This window comes from Sorex araneus, chromosome 1, assembly GCF_027595985.1.
Source record: "Sorex araneus isolate mSorAra2 chromosome 1, mSorAra2.pri, whole genome shotgun sequence".
Classification (NCBI taxonomy): Eukaryota; Metazoa; Chordata; class Mammalia; order Eulipotyphla; family Soricidae; genus Sorex; species Sorex araneus.
In genome coordinates, this window is record NC_073302.1 from 419,661,741 (window position 1) to 419,682,194 (window position 20,454).

The 20,454-nt window shown below is 42.4% G+C and overlaps 1 protein-coding gene across 4 annotated transcripts in view; it reads right to left on the minus strand.

The window, feature by feature from the left end:
- Nucleotides 1-2,424: 2,424 nt before the first annotated feature.
- The window catches only part of FAM3C (FAM3 metabolism regulating signaling molecule C), a 57,073-nt gene continuing 39,043 nt past the window's right edge, over nucleotides 2,425-20,454 (minus strand). For all 4 annotated transcript variants that reach the window (XM_055146912.1, XM_055146920.1, XM_055146928.1 and 1 more), the window contains 3 exons: nucleotides 18,101-18,185; nucleotides 5,772-5,898; nucleotides 2,425-4,688 (listed from right to left, as the gene is read on the minus strand). In XM_055146912.1, coding sequence (XP_055002887.1) covers nucleotides 4,599-4,688; nucleotides 5,772-5,898; nucleotides 18,101-18,185 — 302 coding nt within the window. In that variant the 3' untranslated portion in view covers nucleotides 2,425-4,598. The remainder of the gene's footprint in view (nucleotides 4,689-5,771; nucleotides 5,899-18,100; nucleotides 18,186-20,454) is intronic.

Sequence of the window (20,454 nt, forward strand, 5' to 3'; positions counted from 1 at the left end):
GTCCCCTTCATGACCCAGTCACCTCCAGATCTGGGGAAAGACGGTGTGGTCATGAACATCTACATCACAGAGTAGTTTGGAGCTGAAAAGGTAGAGGCTGATTTATTAGGTTTATCTCTGGGACTAAAACCTTACTAGCTTGAGGGAAACCGTCAACAGGAAAGAAAGAGCAGTGGCACCTCCTGAGTGGGGTGTGCCAGTCAGCACGTCACACGGCCTGGGGCGTCTGCTTTACAGGTGAGGATGCAGATTTTGTCAAGGTCCTCCTGTTCCCAACTGAGACGAAGTCAGCAAGTCTGCGCTCTTGAGGCTTGGCGTGCTACCATGTCCCCTAGGTTTAAACCCTTTATATCAAGCAAATGAGTTGACTGGACCCAATATTAGGAACCTGGAGACTCACAAATTAAGATTCTCTAATAAAAAAGCCAGCCATTAAAAAAAAAAATCCCAGTTTGTCGTATTTGCGGCATGCCAGGACTGGAGAAAATTTATGTGCCGCTGCACGGCGAGTGCAGTAATGGCAGCATCTTGTACCTGTCAACTCGCTGACTGGAAAGACGGACTGTCCTGTGCTGAGCTTGTCTCCAAAGTGCCCCTGGAACAAACCCAAGAAAAACCTCTGTCTCCACCCACAAGGCGGGCCAGACTTTCCCCCTGCGAACACTCCCATAAGAGGCGCCCTGGGCTTCAAAGTATTTTCTCCGTAGAGTAGCAGTGGAGCAGCAGAGGAGAAACATTCTGATGGATGAAAGTCCTCCAAGAGTCCCGGAAGGGCTTTCTGTGTGCTGCTGTCCTTTCGGGCGGCATAGGAGGTTGCCGATACGCCTGAGTCCCGCCAGCCTTTTTGCTCTCTCCAGCTATGACCCAAGACACCCTAAAGAAAGTGGGGGAGGCTGCTGGAAGAAGACAAGCCACTGCAGAGAATACGGCCTGGTTAAACGGAGGGAGCTTTGAGGGGAACAGGGCTTACTTAGCCTTTTGAATACACTAATCCCAAACCGAGTATCTGGCTGAAAAAAACGTACTGGGAAGGAAGAGTTAAATCATTCTTGACAGATGATGCAGAAAAGGTAAGATCTTGCTGGAGCAAAGTGGACAGTGAAGTGGTTGTGGGACTGGTGTTGGAACATTGTGTAGCTGAAATTCAACTGCGTGTAACTTTTTTTTTTCTTTTTAGTTTTTTGTTTTCTTTTTTGGGTCATACCTGGCAATGCACAGGGGTTACTCCTGGCTCTGCACTCAGGAATCACCCCTGGCGGTGCTCAGGGGACCATATGGGATGCTGGGAATCAAACCCGGGTTGGCTGCATGCAAGGCAAATGCCCTACCCCTGTGCTATAGCTCCAGCCTCTCAACTGCGTGTAACTTTATAAATCACGGTGTCATAATAAAAAAAAATCAATAATAAAAATAAAGGAAGAGAAGGTAAGCTAAACCTTTCTTCTTCACTTCTTAATTTCCATGTGCCACCTGCTGCCCCAGGCCTACCCAGAAAGGTGTGGTGGCACATCTTCTCACAGATTGGTGTGAGCAGCATTTCAAAACACTTCAAAATGAGTTTCCACTTACTGCTCTAACTCACAGAACACTTTTCATTCTTCCACTAGAGAGTGAGACTTGTGGGCAGATTTGAATACAACTCTTTTTTTAAGAGAGGCCAAATTACAATTCCTATGATGCTATTTTGTTTTTAGATAGGGACCATTCTCAGGGGAACTCAGAGGGGCTTTGGGGCCACTCCTGGTGTTATGGGCTTGAAGGTATGGCGTTCGTGCTGGCTCTGAAGAATTCAGGGTATGGTGGTGTGAGACCCACCAAGGCCACAATCAGTGTGGGGGCTGGCAGTGCTGGCAACTGAGCGCAGTCCTGCCCAGGCATGCGCCTCGCCTCCCCTCTCCATTTGAGTTCTACCCCCTGGTTGATTTCCATAGCGCTGTTGCACTGTTGTCCCATTGTTCATCGATTTGCTCACGCGGGCACCAGTAACATCTTCATTGTGATAGTTGTTGTTACTGTTTTTGGCATATCGAATACGCCACGGGTAGCTTGCCAGGCTCTGCTGTGCGGGTGGGATACTCTTGGTAGCTTGCCGGGCTCTCCGAGAGAGACGGAGAAATTGAACCCAGGTCGGTTGTATGTAAGGCAAACAACCTACCTGCTGTGCTATATCGCTGGTTTCCATAAACTTTAAATATAGAAAATCCCTGGGCTGGAGCTATAGCACAGTGGGTAGGGCTGTTGCATGCCATGTGACCAACCTGGGTTTGATCCCTTGCACTCTAAATGATCCTAAATGATGTGCCCCAAACACCAAAAATAAATAAATAAATAAAAATAAATGAAAAACAGAAAGTCCCATACATTGAGCTTCCTCTGGCATAAAATAATATTAGCTGATTCATTTCAAAACAGATACAAAAAATGTCAAGAATAACGATAAATTTTGCTTTAATCAAATTTAAGTCAGGAATATAAAGATCTTAATTTTGATTTTTAAAATTCCCCAAACACTATCTATTTTTCTGTTGACGTTTTAACAGGCACATCATAATATACTTGTTCTGGGAAAGCATCTATATTGCAAATTAAAAGTATACATTCATAAGTCCTTGAACAACTATTAAGGTACCAGATTTCTGATTTTAATAAGGAAAATTCTTAACATTTTATGAGCATTGTTTCATTTATAATGCTGATTTTAAAAAGATCGGAAAACAAAATATAGTAAAATTATTGCTTTCAAAGTTGGCACAATCTATACGATAGAACTGAAACAAAAACAAATTGCAATGAAACAATTACAGAGTCATTTCTGTTCATTTAAAAAAGAAATCTTTTATGCACCTTTATAAAGCTATCATTTTATAGTCTTTATATGAAAAGAGATTTCCTTCCTTGCGATACTTTAATTCTATACATATTCAGGAATATCCTAAGTATATTAGTGTGTTAGCCACAGGAATGACTTAAATTTTTCATTTTAAGCAACACAATAAATACTTGACAAAATTAAGATGAAGTTCAATAGGTATATTATTTTTCCAGGTAATATACCTCTCTCCCACATTGCAATGTCAAAAACACTGAATTATTTTGTAAATCCTAGAACGGAAATCACAGAATTAAGGGAAATATTCAAATTGTCAAAATATACATGATGCGATTTAGCACAAAATTACCAAAAATATGAAGCTTACAAAAATTGTTTAAACATGTAAGGGGCATTATCCATGAATCACATTCAGTCTGAGAGAAGAAATAGGACCACGAAGTCTGTTAATATTTAAGAAATACCCGAATAGCTTCAGTTTGGTTTACAACAAATTAAGAAACACTGCTTTTAGGATTTTTACGCAAGTCATCTAAAAACTTAAGATTCAAAGTTTAAGTGTTTTCTTTTATTGTAAATGAGTGTTTAGTAAACCAGTTTGTTTATGATGCATCAAACACAACAGGTATCTAATGTGCCAAAACAAACCAAAAAAAAACCCTCACATCATTCAAGGAACATTTGAAGTTAACAAAAAATGTTAGGTTTCCTATGCTTTTATGTAGAATTGGGTATAAAATTATTCTGAGCCAAACAGAAATTCATTTACTTTTTAAATGCCATCAGTCCTCTCAGTAATTAATAGATTTTTCTAAATCTGTCTTTATATTATCAAACCCCAAACCAAAACTGCTGTTGCTGTTCTGATGCCAGACAAATAAAGAATTTCTTAGTTTCAAATCAAAATCACGGTGACCTGTGACATAAAGCCTGACCTGGTCACTGCTGCTGACATCTAAGTATGCCAGTACAACATCTACTGACGACAGCTTTATATGCCAGTCCGATGTCTACCGACACAGCTCTCCTGAGTGATGTGATGAGGCTGTAGCAGAGGGCTGGCCTGGTCCCCTAGTTCTGGCACTTTCACTTCTAGCCTTGAACCTAAAATAGTTTACACAAAATCAAGTCATTCATATTGCTAACACAAAACCCACATGGTATATCCTGAATGCCATCCAACCTTACATATTTACTGCATACACTAACTAAATAATTGCATTGTGCTTTTCACTTCTCTTTTGTGTTCATATCATTTTATTTCTTGGTTTCCTTGTCGGGGAAGAAAAGACTAAGAAAAGAGGTACATTAAGGAAGTCAAGACAGCAACGTAACATTACACATACAACTAGTCAAGTTTTCTCTTTAATTTCAAAGATACTATCATTGAAAAAGCAACATACAAAACAAAATTTCCTCCCTACAGCCCACAATAATACCACAAAGATTTTTCACAGCAACCTGCATACCTATCCACCCATTTTCACAATCTGTTCAGTATTACTTTGAGTATGCTTTTAGAATTAGGCCGTTTACTGTTGTAGTCTAAACCTTGCGCTATCGGGGAAATGTGCTTAGACGTGGTTTGGTGATTTGCTTACTTTAACACCTATTTACAAAGATATCTATGTACGTTAGCAATAAATAATCCTTATATCAAAAGAGATAATGCTCGTGCACACAACGAGATGGCTGCATGCTCTTAAAATATTTACACAGTTTTTTTTTTTTCCGTGAGCAAAGTGCAGATCCTCCCATTTTCTTCACATTAGTCTTGCTTCTGAGGGATGCATCCTTCCATCTCAACGACTTCAGGCCATCCTTCATATTTGTTGGTGTCCTTATTGTTCTTTATGTGCTGTGGGAACACATTAACAGTACGTGATTCGGAAAACCTTTATGAACTACTTATTTGCAACAGCGCCCTTCCAGCACACCCATTCCAGCCGTGTGTGACGTCAGCAGGGCCTCACCTAAGTGACTGCTCGGACATTAATGGGCCTAGCCTTGGGCCTGGTGAGCAGTGGGAGAAATTCAAGTAATAGCTAAAAGGACACATTATATCCAGCCCGTGCTTCCAAAACTCCTTCAGCGAAAGGAAACAAATAAAGCTTATTTCTCAGTTCTGAAGTACTTATACATTTTATTTTACTTTCAAAAGTGAAATTAAAATCTCCAAATAAAATTAAAATCACAGTTTATAAAGGATTTAAGAGAATGCACTTCTATGCAGGGAAAAAAAAAATCTCACATAGAATCTGTTATGATCTGAAATTAAAATTTCAAAATTTTAGAAGTACAAGTTGGCAACGATGCAACTTCTGGCAGATATCTCTCTGGACTTAGTTACTAAAATACTAAATTACAGAAACCCAAAACTGAGAGGCCGCTAAGTGTGGTCACTCGACCTCATACCTCTTCATCCTCAGCAATGGAAAACAAATTATCTAATGCTTCCTTTTCAGCAGGTCTGACTTTAGGGGAGAGACTCTCCAAACAATAATAGTGAGTTTTGTTGAAATATTGTATGCAATCAAAGTGAAAGTAAAGTGAAATTTATTAGTTACACAGGCGGGGGGGGGGGGGCTTAGGGTGGGGGGGCTAGGGGCGTGGGGGGGTTAGGGGTGTGAGGGGGTGGGGTGGAGCTATACTGGGATTCTTGGTGGTGGAATATGAGCACTGGTGAAGGGATGGGTATTCGAGCATTGTATAACTGAGATTTAAACCTGAAAACTTTGTAACTTTCCACATGGTGACTCAATAAAAAATTAAAAAAAAAAATTCAAAATTTTTAAATTACAATTAAAACAGTGTCAACTGATTCCCAAACACTTACTAAAACATATTTGCTGCATGTTTTCTCGAGTATCAAAACAACTGACTGGAAATCTGTATGCACCATTTGCTTGTCTCTAAATCGCTGACAATCTAAGACACTAACCTGTTCAAAAGGGCTTTTGGTCTTAATGCCTTTCCCACCGCAGAAGATCCAGTTGTCTCTGAAACCGAGGTTAGTTATAGACGTACTCCCCAGTTCAGCAATGAGTTGCCGGGCCTCATCATTGAGTCTGAAATGGGGAGACAGAGTAAATAAAGAGCAGTGTACTTGTCTAAGTGGCGCTGATTCAATTCAACACACAGTCTGATGAGAAAACGTCAGCTGAAGCAAGTGACCTTTTGGGGCTAGAGTGACAGTACAGTGGGTAGGGTGTTTGCCTTGCACGAGGCCAGCCTGGGTTCGATTCCCAGCATCTCATATGACACCCTGAGCACCATCAGGAGTAAATTCTGAGTGCAGAGGCAGGAGTGTGCATCAACAGGTATGACCCAAAGAACCCTGTCCACCCCCCCAAAAGTGAATTTTTTAAAGGTTGGAGCTTCCCCCTCCCCCCACCAGAGTAACAGTCCGACTATTTAAACTTTTAAGGCATAAAATACATAAAACCTAGTGATTAACTAAGTTTACTCTATTGAGAAGAACTTTTTGGTTGGGTTACACCACAATCCACCACATTCACTTTCCTTGACAGTCACATTGAATAAGGGGAAACGCAGTTAGCAAATGTCAATCCAGGCCAATCCAAGGTCTTATGCAACCTAAGTAGCACTGTCGCACTGTCGTCCTACTGTTCATCGATTTTGCTCAAGCGGGCACCAATAACGTCTCCCTTGTGAGACTTGTTACTGTTTTTGGCATTTCGAATACACCATGGGTAGCTTGCCAGGCTCTGCCTTGCAGGTATGATACTCTTGATAGCTTGCCGGGCTCTCTGAGAGGGGCAGAGGAATCGAACCCAGGTCGGCTTGCATGCAAGGCAAATGCCCTACCTGCTGTTCTATTGCTTCAGTCCTGCACCTAAGTAAATTAGCAAAATTAAAAATCATTTTGCATATCCCCTAGGTCCCTTAGAAGTTACATTTAACAAAAATCAAGTACAATCATGAAGACTGCTCCAAGTGAAAAGAAAACAACTTTTAAAATGGGGATACAAATGCGCCTCAGCAGTAACTGCCAAAAAAGCCAACCAAAGTGCAAAGATTAACCACTGAGCAGTGAAGCGCCTGCCCGTGGAAGCAAGGTCTCGGCAAAGGCGACTCCCAGACAAACTACCAAGAGATGCCATTAAGGAATTTGGTGGGGGTTATTGTCCCAGGGGAGCGGGCCTCAGTCTGCCCCTGTCTCAGAGGGAAGCAGCACAGCACGACAGGTTAGATGCAGAGAGGAAAAGATGGAGAGAACAAGAGAATCATTAGGAGCCACGCGGGGAGGTATGTGATGGTCAGCCCAGAGGGGGACATTTAAAGGGGAAGTTGAGCAGAACGCTGTTGCTAGCATCTGAGGCGAGACATGGCTGGTATTTCCGAGTAGCTGAAGGATCACTAGCTGCAGTGGCAGAAGGGAACTTGGGTTGGCCGCATGAAAGGTGAATGTCCAACCACTGTGCTATTGCTGCAGCCTTGTATTTGTTTTTTGTAAAAAACAAAATTGAAGGTTTGTGGCCATCACCCATGAATACTTCTCTATCAGAGCCATTTCCCCCGTGTGGCATGAGCTCACTTTGTGGTTCTGTGCCATGCAATTAAGGGGTATACACTGATTTTTTAGCCTTAACGCTATTGCACTAAACAGACTGCAGTATGATGTAAACACAACGTGTGTGTATAATATTTATGTAAATATGTCTCTGTAAATACATAAAATACATATCATACACAGGGATACCAAAAACCTGCATGCAACTTATTTTGTGGCAATATTCACTTTATTTTGGTAGTGTGGAACTGGACCTCAATTACCTCCGAGATAGGCCTGTATTAGTCAAACAAAAACTAAGCAAACCGATTCCCCTAACTAACTGGGGAATAAACAGGGCATTTTATATTAACACACAGTGACAAAACTTCCATTAAACAGGGACAAACTGGGGCTGGAGCAATAGCACAGCGGGTAGGGCGTTTGCCTTGCATGCGGCCGACCCGAGTTCAATTCCCAGCATTCCATATGGTCCGTCCCCCGAGCACAGCCAGGAGTAATTCCTGAGTGCAGAGCCAGGACTAACCCCTGTGCATTGCCAGGTGTGACCCAAAAACCAAAAAAAAAAAAAAAAAAACCACAAACCAGGGACAAACTACATGAATCATCACGCTTCCAACAAAGGCAGTCCACACCCAAGGGGCAATGAAATGCACCCCATAACCTGGCTTCTCTGCCTGGAGGAAGTCACTGGAATCGATAAAGAAAGCAGCTAAGGTGGGTAGGGCATTTGCCTTGCACGCTGCCAACCGGGGTTCGATCCCCCCGGCATCCCATATGGTCCTCCAAGCACTGCCAGGAGTAATTCCTGAGTGCAAAGCCAGGAGTAACCCCTGAGCATCACAGGGTGTGACCCCCCCCAAAAAAGAAGAAAGCAGCTAAGGTTTGGAAACAGCCATGCAGACGCCAATCTATATAGAGGGACGCATCTGTTAATGGAACAAAACAGGAGATGAACAGAGGCTATTGTAGTGGCGAAGAAAGAGAGTGGACCTGAGCTTTCCTGAAGGTTCTGAGACCCTCACACAACGCCCCCATGTACATGCTTGCGGCTTTCTTCCCAAAGATCACTGGCTGCCGTGCTTTCTGTTCCTGTCCTTACATGAATGAGCTTCAGCCTCTTTCTTCTCTGCTCCCTTGATAAGCAGATTTTGTATCAGGGGGACATCCTCTCAAACCCTCTATTCCTATTTCTATGCCGTGTTCTGATGCCATGGGCCCAGGAGGGCAGTGAAATTCTACCCACTCGCTTAACCCAAACACTCTGAATTCTGGCTTTCTCAGCAGCATCCAAGGCACTATAAGGAAGGTGTCGCTGTTGTAATAAGAATCAGCACTGAAATGCACGGGCCGGGGAGGTTTGCCTGCCAGCGCAGTGACAACCTCCTGCAGAGAACCTTGAGCCTGGATTTTCATGTCCCTCTCAGAAAATTACAAAAAAGGTACTTCACAGACTTTTAAGGTTGCTCAAAAGAGGTGAACCCTAAACTGGCAAACGCCAAGGGACTGCTTTAGGAGACAAAAAAAATGCTCAGAAACCGAGTTGTAGGATGACATTACTTTGTCCTTTCCCTCCTTGCCACAAGTAGCTTGTCCCGGTTTTACCCAGAGTTTAGGCTTACCCCAGTCACACCCATCAAGGTGTTCCCGAATCTCTCCCATCCCTTTGTTTAGCTATAATCACTTCTCCATGCTCTCTTCCCCAAAAGAGTTAATCCTCTGGCTTTCCCTTAATCCGACTCTGCTAATTTGCAAGGTCAGACCTTCCTAGGATACTGAATTTATATTATATAAGTTAATATTGCCTTTCTCTTCTTCTTGTGCCTTTTGAATAATTTACTTTAAAGCTATGACTGTTTTGTATAGACACAAGAAGACAATATTATGTTTTTATAACTTGGGAATTAATTGGCCTCAAATATTATTCCCTCCCGGGCCTCTGCTTTCTCCACTTAAGCCTCAGTTGCCCTCAGCTCCTAGCACCCCAAAGTAGGGTCCCCGACGTGGGACAGGAAGGATCCAGGGCAAGCGGTGAGTTATGTGCTACCCTGGCATCGAGATGGGCCTGGCCAAAGTGCCTAATTCTTAACTATAAGTTAAGAGCTTGATCATAGACAAATGCTGTCATGATCCAATAGTAATTATGAGACTGGGACCCTGCAGGGATAGGAAAGACTGATCTGGCCTGAGCACTGTAGTCTGAGATTGAGATAGCCCCAGGAGAGCAATTCTATAAGCTTTAATGCATCTCTTATTGTGTCCATACAAAATAATTAATATTATGAATTCTTGTATGTTTGCTGGCTGAGGAGAAGAGAAACACGTTCATGGGACTCCACCCTTGGGTGGATCCTCCTGCTGAAAGAGAATTAAGTCCTAGGAGAAGCATCCCCTAAGGAAAAGGACCTTACCCTATTGATGGTGACCACACCTACGGGTAGGCCCCAACCCCCTGATGCTGTGGAGATTTAACTAGGCTGTGAGAGTGGGTTGGGGGGCCAGATCCACGAGCCAGAACCACGAGCCAGATCCACGGGGCAGATCCACGGGGAGAGACCCAGGAGAGCGGGAGAGAAGCGGAGGGAGAGAATGAAATAAACGGATCGAGCAACCAGTTTGGCCTTCTTCCTTCTTCCTTCCGTCGCCTGCCCTCGACCGACGGCACACACAGCGGTTCTGGGGCACCGGACGCGGGCGGTGAGACAGAGCCGCCTGGAGAGCCCGCGAGTGCACCCCGCGCCCCTCGGCGTTCTTTAGTTTTTTACACCGAGTAGTTGTTCAAATGTAGGATTGCTCCCTTGTGAGAAAGTATATAAAGGGGCCAGAGGATAGCTCAAATGATGACAGCACCTGCCTGGCACGGGGGAGGCCCTAAATTCAACCCTTGGTGATGCATGACACCGCCAGTACTGTGCTTAGCCCCCGTGGATGTAGCCCTGGGGGCTCCTGAGCACCCCTGAGCTGAGTATCGCCAGGAAGAGCCCCAGGCCCAAAGTACTGTAATGTGTGCCCTATTTTTTTAAAAAAAGTATGTAAAACCTTCTGGGATTTTTTTTTGGGGGGGAGGGGTGGGCGGCTGGGCTGAGGGTTTACTCTTGGCTCTGCACTCCTGGTGGGACTCGGGGACAATATGGAACAACAGGGAGCAAGCCCAGGTTTGTCCTGGGCACGCTGGCCCCTACATTCTTTCTTAAGAAGTATCTGGAAAAAACACTTCTATGGCTGCACTTTTGAAAAATTACCAGTGATCATTTTGATCTGTATTAAATAAATCAAAGCAATTTGCACTGACATCTGTAAGTAATGTGAAAATTCAGCTTCCCATTTTGAATCTCTCCTTTACTCTTTCATGAGAATACCGTCAGGTCTGTGGAAGCAACGTGTGAGCGAGCTGTCTCAGGCGACGGTGCCTGGGAACTCCCATCCTGGGAGGATTCTTATCTTTCCCAAGTCTGAAGCCAGGCTTGAGCGGGCCTAAGCTGTATAGACATCCAGAGCAGTTTACGCACCACACCCACCTCCTGTCTGGGACCTGATGTCCACATGCCCAGTCTCAGTAACCAGTCGCAGGAAGTGAGTGTCTAAAAAGTCACCCTAACAGAAAGCACTTCAGTGCGGTCAAAATCTGGGACTAGAGTAATGAAGTGTGTCCTGTACCACCCTCGGAAACCTGGGCCGGTGGTCTCCCAGCTCTGCTCCACTTCCCCTCTGTCAATATACTTGTATTTGCTGACTGTAACAGACCAGCTGGAATAGCCCCGAACAAGCACTGTCTACTATGCTCAGTCCAGTCAGCCTTTAGGGGAAATCAAATTTGGAGATGGTCTTAGCATCCCTACCACAAACCAACTAGTTTTTAAAACAAGTTAATTTTTAAATGTCTACTGGATTTGGAGACCCCATTTGGCAGTGATAAGGGCGTTACTCCTCGCTCTGGGCTCAGGGTGCAATTTTGGTGGTGCTTGAGACCATCTGTGGTACCAGGGACTGAACCAAGGCAAGCCATATGAAACCCAAGCACCTTCAGCCTTATAGTATCTTATTTCTCTAGTCCAAGTTAACTTTTTAAATGACTGCTAAAGTTTTCAGATTTGCCTATGAGGAGTTCGGGGGAGGAAGGGCCTATTTCCTCTATGATAGCTTCTATTTAACTAAAAAAAAAAAAAAAAAAAAAAAAAAAAGCAATTTCAGACTTCAAAAGCAAGCTGAAAGTTATGCCACAAAGCCATGATTTTCAACATTTTAAATATGTTGCTGTCTCTATAAGTCCAAGTAGCAAATATATTTATAGAGTTTAGAGGTAAACTTTGTGTTCCATACCTCCGTGAGTTTCTAAAATACAATTTAACATTTGATATATTGTCTTAGTCAAGTTGTAAAAATTTTGCATTTGATAAATGATTCCAGTTAGGATTTTTGCTTAAAATAAATAAAAGATTATCCTGTGAAAAACCAGACCGTAGGTAGAGACAGGAACAAGTTTTTCTAGAACAGATTCTAAGGCTGCACAGAGGAAATCTGGGGTGGAAACAGAGGAAACAGGAGCTGGGGCGTCTGCCGGGCGCCCACCTTTGCTGAGAGAGTGGCCCCTGACTACCTACAGCTGCATGATCAAACCCAACAGGAGGCATGGAGGGCACCGATGTTCTGAACTCAATTTTAATTTTTTAAAAAGGGAGAGCCAGCTGGGCAGTAAGGTGGCAAAAACTTCGAAAGAAAATCACCCTATTTCTACAGAAATGTGAAGAATGAGAGACGCCAGGATGCCAGAAAGGTAGTCCCGTGGGTACGGTTCTTGCCTTGCCTGCAGCTGACCTGAATTCAACCCCTGGCACCTCGTGTGGTTCCCTGAAGCCCATCAGGAGTGACCCCTAAGAGTAGAGCCAGGCGAGTGGATTTCCTCACGCATGAGAGTGAACCTGCCGAAAAGTCCAGGTCTTCGACTTTTGTGATCCCCACAGGTCTCTGTGGAGTCTGGAGTGGGTGACCTCCACCCACACCCTGTCTTCCCGGAGCCCGGCAGGCCCGCCCACAAGCCACCTCCGGCACATTTAAACTCATTAACAGTCTTGATCCAGAGACTGACCAATAAATCTCGCAGGAGAGCCACAAGCTGTATCACCCTATCCAAAATCTCGGAATCCCTGGCGCGTGCGGCTGCAAAAGCTGCCCCTCAAGTTTTTATACTCCACTTCACAGGACAGGCTTGAGGGTGGGGACGGTAACTAAAGGCAGTGGGAAGGGGTTACGGAGGTGGGATTGGTGTTGGAATATGGGGTGAGTAGGGTAAATTACTGTGAACTACTTTATTAAAATAAAACAAAATTAGGGGGAAAAATGAAAGAAAAAAGAGCAGAGCCAGGAGTACACCCTTCATACAATCAAGTGAGGTCCCCAAAGCAACAAAAAAGGGCAGGAGTGAAGAAGACAGTGTGTGCAGGCGTGGCTATGTAGCTATGCAGGGGAGGGAGGGAGGGAGAGAGGGAGAGAGAGAGGGAGAGAGAGAGAGGGAGAGAGAGAGAGAGAGAGAGAGAGAGAGGGAGAGAGAGAGAGAGAGAGAGAGAGAACAGAAACACTAAAAAGAAAACATGCCTCTTTAAAAACAAGCAAAGAAAGAGCACAATGCTCACTACCTAAGTGCTCCATATCCCAGGAAAAAGGGGAGGAGTTTCCAAATCAGGGCTCTGTGATTTGCACTCTGTTGATAGGCTAAAACTTAAAAAAAAAAAAAATGGATGGCATGCATATAACGCCAATCAGTGCCGATGACAAGACTTTTAGTGCTACTTCAGAGCAGCGCATGAGATTCAGATGAGGCTCATAAAACTCTTAAAGACCACAGAAAGAACTTTCGCTACAAAGGAACCTACTGTTTGCCGAGAATGATATAATAATAAGGGATCAAAGCACAACTGTTTTTTCCTTGGGAGGCAAGCACCCTTTGATCAACATAAATAGGGAATAATGGTTCAGGAACATCTATAAAGTGCTTTAAAGTACACTTAAGCCTCTAGGCCCATACCTGTCACATACTTAAATTCTAAAGGAACTTGTTAATGTCATCTTTAAGGTGGTATCAGTTACCTTAGAAGCACCATGGAAAATGGAGATATTAATGACATTAAAAGCTCAAAGCCCCATATTTCAAAAGAAGCCAAGACGGTTTTAGAAACAATGTTCAATCTAACAAATTTCTAGAATGGATTACAAGCTGAAAATAGTCTGTGAGCTTAAAAAATAAATAAGTAAAGACAGTAATAAGGGAAGAAGAAATAATAGTGGGGAGGAGGGAAAAATAAAGCCTCGTTAAGTTTATCTCAGCAATTTCAGCTTTTGAAGAGGTTTTGAGGCAGTAGAGATCAGAATACTTCAATTAGCACAGTCCATGAATTTCAAGTGAGCATATGATGTTTCAGAAAACAGACCCTATGAATAAAATAATAGAACAATATTAGGATGGTATGCCGATTAGAATCTATTGGCAATGGTTTGCAAAGTAGTCCCCGTACTTGATTAATAAATAAATTTCTTGGAGGAGCCTTTGGTATGCTGGCGTACTGCCCTTAGAAAACATTTTTATCAATGACTTAGATTTAGACCTAAGAACAACTTTGGAGAGAGTACAAATCCTGGATCGTGAAAAATCTCAGGACGAATGTCATGATCTGAGCCAAGTGGGCCGAAATCAGCAGAATTGAATTTAACAAGGATAAATGAACAGAAAGTCCTTCATTTAGGAGCAACAAAACCAAGTTCTGAATGGGGAGAAAGGCCTGGCTTGGCGCTGGGTTGAGAAACAATAATAAAATGAAGCTGGAGATCACATGAAAAGAGCTGAGAATTAAACTTGACCCCAAGTCCATGAGCCAAAAAATTGGGATATGACTGCTTAAAGAACACGAGTGCAATACTAGCCTGCATGAATATTCAAAGAAACATAATCTCTAAAACATGGCGCGCTCGCTGGGCTGTGATACCCCGTACTGGGCCAGACCACAGGCGTATGGAACACGACGTTCTATCTTGGGGCAAGAGAGACAGTAATCAACCAGGAGGATAAAACAAGCAAGAGACGCAGCAATAGAGAAGGCAAAAGAGCCCAGCTATTCTGTGGAGAGGCAACAGCGGAGGGCAAACGGGAAAGGGGCTCTAAAGGGCAGTGGAGGGGGCATATAAGTCCTCTGGTCGGGGTGTGACATGCTTCTGAGGAGGGGTGAAATGAAGACTCTGAAAACACTTGTGATCACATGTAGATGAATGCGATCTCAGTTCAAAAACAAAACCCACAACTCCAAGGAAGTTATGCTACTGAGTCTAGAAAAGAGAAAACCCAAAGAAAGATACCGATAGCATTAAACACACGTAGTGTCACGGGACTGAATCCCAGCTTTCTACATGTAAAACATGTGCTCAGTTCTCTGAGTTATCTCCACTAACCCCAAATTTTCTTATATAGAGGGTATTGTTAAAAAAAAATAAAGGCATACTAGTGAAAAATCAACACTGAGCTTTTTCTCTTAAGGCAAAATATAAGGTGCTACCTCACCTCACCACTGAATTTAATTACCCATTATAGCTTTCAAGAGTTAGGGTTTGAGATGACTGGTTAAAGAAACTTTGGGGGGACGGAGCAATAGTACAGCGGATAGGGTGTTAGACTTGCATGTGGCCGACCCGAGTTCAATTCCCCGGCATCCCATATGGTCCCCCATGCACCGCCAGGAGTAATTCCTGAGTGCAGAACCAGGAGTAACCCCTGAGCATCACTGCATGTGACCTACAAAGCTAAAAAGAAAAAAAAAAAGAAACTTTGGTACATCCACACAATGGAATACTATTAGAAAAGTATTAGAAAATACTTTTCTACACATGTTAGAAAAGATGAAGTCATAGAATTTGCATTTAAGTGGATCAACATAGAAAGTATTATGTTAAGTGAAATGAGTCAGAAAGAGAGGGACAGACACGGAAAAACTGCACTCATCTGTGGAATATAAAGTAACAGAACAGGAGACTAACACCCAAGAATAGCAGAAATAAGGACCAGGAGGTTTGCTCCACGGCTTGAAAGCCAGACTCACACACTGGGAGTAAAAAGGCAGCTCAGATAGAGAAGGGAACAACAAGTAAAGGGTGTTTACAGGACCCGCTTGGGTTGGGAGATGTGTGCCGAAAGTAGACTATAGACCAAACAGGACAGCCACTCAATACCTCTATTGCAAACCACAACACCCAAAAGGAGAGAGAGCAAACGGGAATGTCCAGCCACAGAGGTGGGCTGGGGTGGGGGAGATGGGGTGGGGGTGGTGGGAGGGATACTGGGATCATTTGTGGTGGAGAATGGGCACTGGTGGAGGGATGGGTACCAGATCATTGCATGACTGAAACACAAGCATGAAAATCTGTAAGTCTGTACTTCACGTTGATTCACTAATTTAAAAAAAAAAGAATTTTTAAATTAAAAAAAAAGTTCAATCAGAATAAACTTTGAGAAAGGCTATGAGGGAGACCAATCCAAATGATTCAACCAAAATTAACAGCATAGATGAGGGGCGTGTCATGTTTGGCAGAACAAGGATAACAGAGAATCGAGTCCTGCTTTCCTGAATATGCACACCAACTCCTTATTCCAGAGAGAACAGGCAAGCTCATTTCATACTCTAAACAAAACTATTTTTACAAAGGAAAACCGAGTGGGTCTTGTGCAAGGAAAGGCTCCAAGACATCAGGAGAAGCCAACAGGGTTTCCAGTCACACTGAGGACTGCAGCAGCTTTCCATGTGCCACAGTTGGACATGGGCCACGATGGTACCTGTTCTTTGTCATTATAAGAGAGCCCAGTACTTGGGGGCTGGAGCAACAGCACAGCGAGTAGGGCGTTTGCCTTGCAAGCGGGTGACCCCAGTTCGATTCCCAGCATCCCATATGGTCCCCTGAGCACCGCCAGGGGCAATTCCTGAGTGCAGAGCCAGGAGTAACTCCTTTGCATGGCCAGGTGTGACCCAAAAAGAAAAAAAAAAGAGAGCGCCCAGTACCTGCACTTCTATGTTCACTGCAGCACTATTCATAATAGCCAGAATCTGGAAACAACCCAAGTGCCTGAGAACAGACGACTGGATAAGGAAACTACGGTATATCTACACAGTGGAATACTACACGGCCACCAGGAAAAATAAAGTCATGAAATACATGTATAAATGGAAGGACATGGAGAATATCATGCTGAGTGAAAGAGTCAGAGGAAGAGGGCCAGACGTAGAATGACTGCAGTCATTTGGGAAATATAAAAAAAACATAGTGTGAGACTAACACCCAAGGACAGTGGAAACAAGGTCTAGGAGGATGGGTACCTGGTTGGAAGCTTGCCTCAAGTGGTGTGGGGGGGCTCTGAGGGAGGGCAGCTGGTATAGAGAAGGGGACCACTACACCAAAGATAGTCGGAAATCACCCTGGACAAGAACTGAGGGCTCTAAGTTGGTAAAGTGACAAACATAACCTTTCAGTACCTGTATTGCAAACCATAGCGCCCAAAAGGAAAAAGAGAGAGAGGGAAAAAAGAATGATGAAAAGCGCCTGCCATGGAGGTAGATTTGGGCGGGGATATAAAAAATACCAAAAATATCTCTAAAAGATAAGTATCTCTAAAAGATATCAAAAATGTCTCTAAAACATAGGTAATTCAAAAATTTTAACTTAGTGCATTTTTGCTAGATATGGAAGATTAGATGTACTGCCATTCTATATATTTAAGAAAAGAAATATGCACTAAGAAATCTGGAGATGAAAACTAAAATACTGTTAATAGTTATCTTTGAGTAATGAGATGAAGTGCAATTTTTCTTCTCTGTTCTTTTCTGTAATTTTACAATATATATGATTTTAAGGAAAAAGACATACACTGCATCATCTACTAACCTTCAGAAAAAGCAGGCAGGGGTGTGGTGGGTGTCCAAGAGACTTTTCAATGACTGAGCACAAGCTCTGCCTGTGAGAGGACTAGTTCCACACGTGGTCCCCAGAGCAACCCCTGGAACATGTCCCAAGTATAGAGCTAGGAGCAGCCCCTGAATACTGTGGGAGGGCTGGAGCGATAGCACAGCAAGTAGGGCATTTGCCTTGCATGCTGTGGATCCGGGTTCGATTCCCAGCATACCATATGGTCCCCCGAGCACTGCCAGGAGGAATTCCTGAGTGAAGAGCCAGGAGTAACTCCTGAGCATTGCCAGTGTGACCCAAGAAGCCGAATACTTTGGGGTGCTGCCCCCAAAACCAAAAAAATAGAAAATTTAAACAACTTAAAATAGATCATACTTCCTCTCACAATTCCACTAGTAGGAATTTACCTGGAGAACAGAATCAAATGTACAAAAATAACTTGTGTAAAAGGATGTTTAACTTAATGTTATTGATAGCATAACATTCTGCAACACTGTTTAAATGGTGGGGCCATATGATGAAGGGTTGGACCGCCATGAAAAATGTAACCAAAGATTTTTAATATCAGGGAATACAACTTAAAGTTACCACAAAAACAATATAAAGGAGTCTAGCAATCTAAGATCACAACCATTTATAGAATAGTACATATGCAGAGATATAAAAAAAAAGAAAAATGGTAGGTTAATCTTGAAGTTGGATTTTTTTGGTTCTATTTCAGAAATTTTTCTCAGGGAAAATAAACTTTATAACTATTAACTGTAGCTCTAAGAGTGGTATGCATTTTTAATTTTACATACTTAGTTGCTCCGTCATCATATGTTCCCATTAAGACTATTGTTCCATCTTGTATAAACTTCAGAAATTCAATAAGTGGGGCCACATCTGAAGGAAAAGAAAAGATTTTAAAATGTCTTTAAAAAAATCTAAGTATCCAACACAATATCATAAGTATAGAATATACAAAAAAACACTGTAGAGTAATTATTTGCATTTAATGCAGAGTAAAATACAAATCCTATGAACCATTAAAAATTGCTCCTTAATCAAACACCATCAACTTAATTTTTCTGACCATGATTCATCCCATATTTTGTACTGATATTCCAGATAAGAAGTAAAATAACACACAGCAAACCTTATTACAATATATTATTAAGTTTTAAAGCAAGAAAGTTAGAGGACCTTGAGAAAACCTCAGTCTATATGTATGTACAACTATTTATATAGATATTTTTCTAAAAGGAGATTACATGACTTTTAACCTAATTCACTCTTAGAACCTTGTATAAAACCTTGTATAAAAATTATGCAAATGCGTACACACACACACACACACACACACACTGATTTAAGAGCATATATACTGCTCAAAAATTTAGGGAAAAAATATAGGTATCACTAATATAATTACAACTACTTACACTAAACTATATGTCATTCCTCACTTCACCTACCATGAGAAAATGCACATGGACCTAGAAATGAATCATTTCTGTTATTACAAACTGGCGACCTGAGAGAAGGAGATCGGGCACCATATATCATTGACCTTCAACTCTTGACAACATCAGACATCCTTCCAGCCCCCAAGTTTAATACTACTAAACACTGGCTCACTTCAAATCTACTTGGTGTTTTGTTCAGAGAAAAGGATCTTATTGAAATTTCTTTAGAAAGATGTGAGGGCAAGGGAGGGAAAAGTGTGTGTTTGAGTGAGAACACAGGCTTCTCCAGAGTGGAAATAAGTGAAGAATCCAGAGACAAGCAAGTGTCTCAAGAACATGAGCCTGAAAAACAAGCCTCTACTTGGTGTCTTTCCACAGCAAAGATCCCAGAGACTCACAAATTAAATTCTATTTCATAATAAAAATATTTTCAAATGAGAAAAATTGTAACAGAGCAACTCACAAATCATTTCCCTTTAAATGCAATGATGGTAGCAAAGAGGACCTTAATTTCTCATCTGGAGAAACGTACCCATGAAACACCCGCCCTCCTGGCCCCACGATCAATTTTCCACAGTAGTTTTATCGAAGTGTTATTATGTAATTGTAATTAGTTTTCAAAAGACCAACAGATGGTAGGTAGCATTTTAGGATTGTAGTTTTGACAGCTGTAAGAAGTTCTTCTGCTCTCATTTTAAAAATAAATCATACTTGGTCTCATTGCAAACCGAAGAAACTTTTGTTCAATGAATTTTAGAAATCTATGGGCTGCTGGCCTCGAGGGAAATATATGAGGAAGATGGGGATGGGAAGGTGCCAAGAAGGGCCTCATGACAAGTCATTTTTCCAAACTACTTGAAGTGTTGAAGATAACAGATTATTTCTTGTCTTCCTTCAGACTGGAAGAAAATTTTCCTTTCAGCGATGTTTTCCTGTGAGGCGCTCCCTACTCTGCGAAAGCTAGAGACTGCCTTCTTCCTGCTCTTCGCAAACCTCCAGATCAAAAAAGAAAAAAAACCTATGCACCTAAATCCAATGAATTAAAAAAACAATTCCTATTTTGCTTCTCTCCAAGAAGAATCTACTAATAATTCTGGTTGTGACTTACTTTTTGGGACCGAAAAACTTTATACAACAAAATCATTAGAGTAATGCAACTGGAAAATTACTTGCTCATTTAAAAATATTTCAGAGGGTGCTGTCGAGTTATTATGGGGTAAGGAACTTGACTTGCATGCAGTTGACCTCAATTCGATTCCGGACACAGCATCTGGTGCCCCAAGCACCACAGGAGTGACCCCTGAGCACAGAATCAGGAGTACGCCCTAGCACAAGTGTGTGGCCCCAACCCTACTTTCCACACACACAGAGAAATTCAGATAATGTAAAAAATGCCCAAATCTTTGAATTATTTGCTGCAGAAAATAGGAATAGGTATTTTTTAATGGTTTTATTCTTTAAACTTATATCGGTTTTAAAAAAATCTTTTGAAGGTACTTGTTTTATTACACTATGCTTCAGATGTTTATCAATGGAAATGAACCTATGTACTAAATTATATCCACTACTTAAAATCCAATTCCATCCTTCACCATACACTGACCTCCCTTTATACTGTAAGGACACACCCAGCAATGCTCAGGCCCCACACCCAGCAATGCTCAGGCCCCGAGCAGCTCTTATCAGAGCTTGGGTCTGCAGAGCTC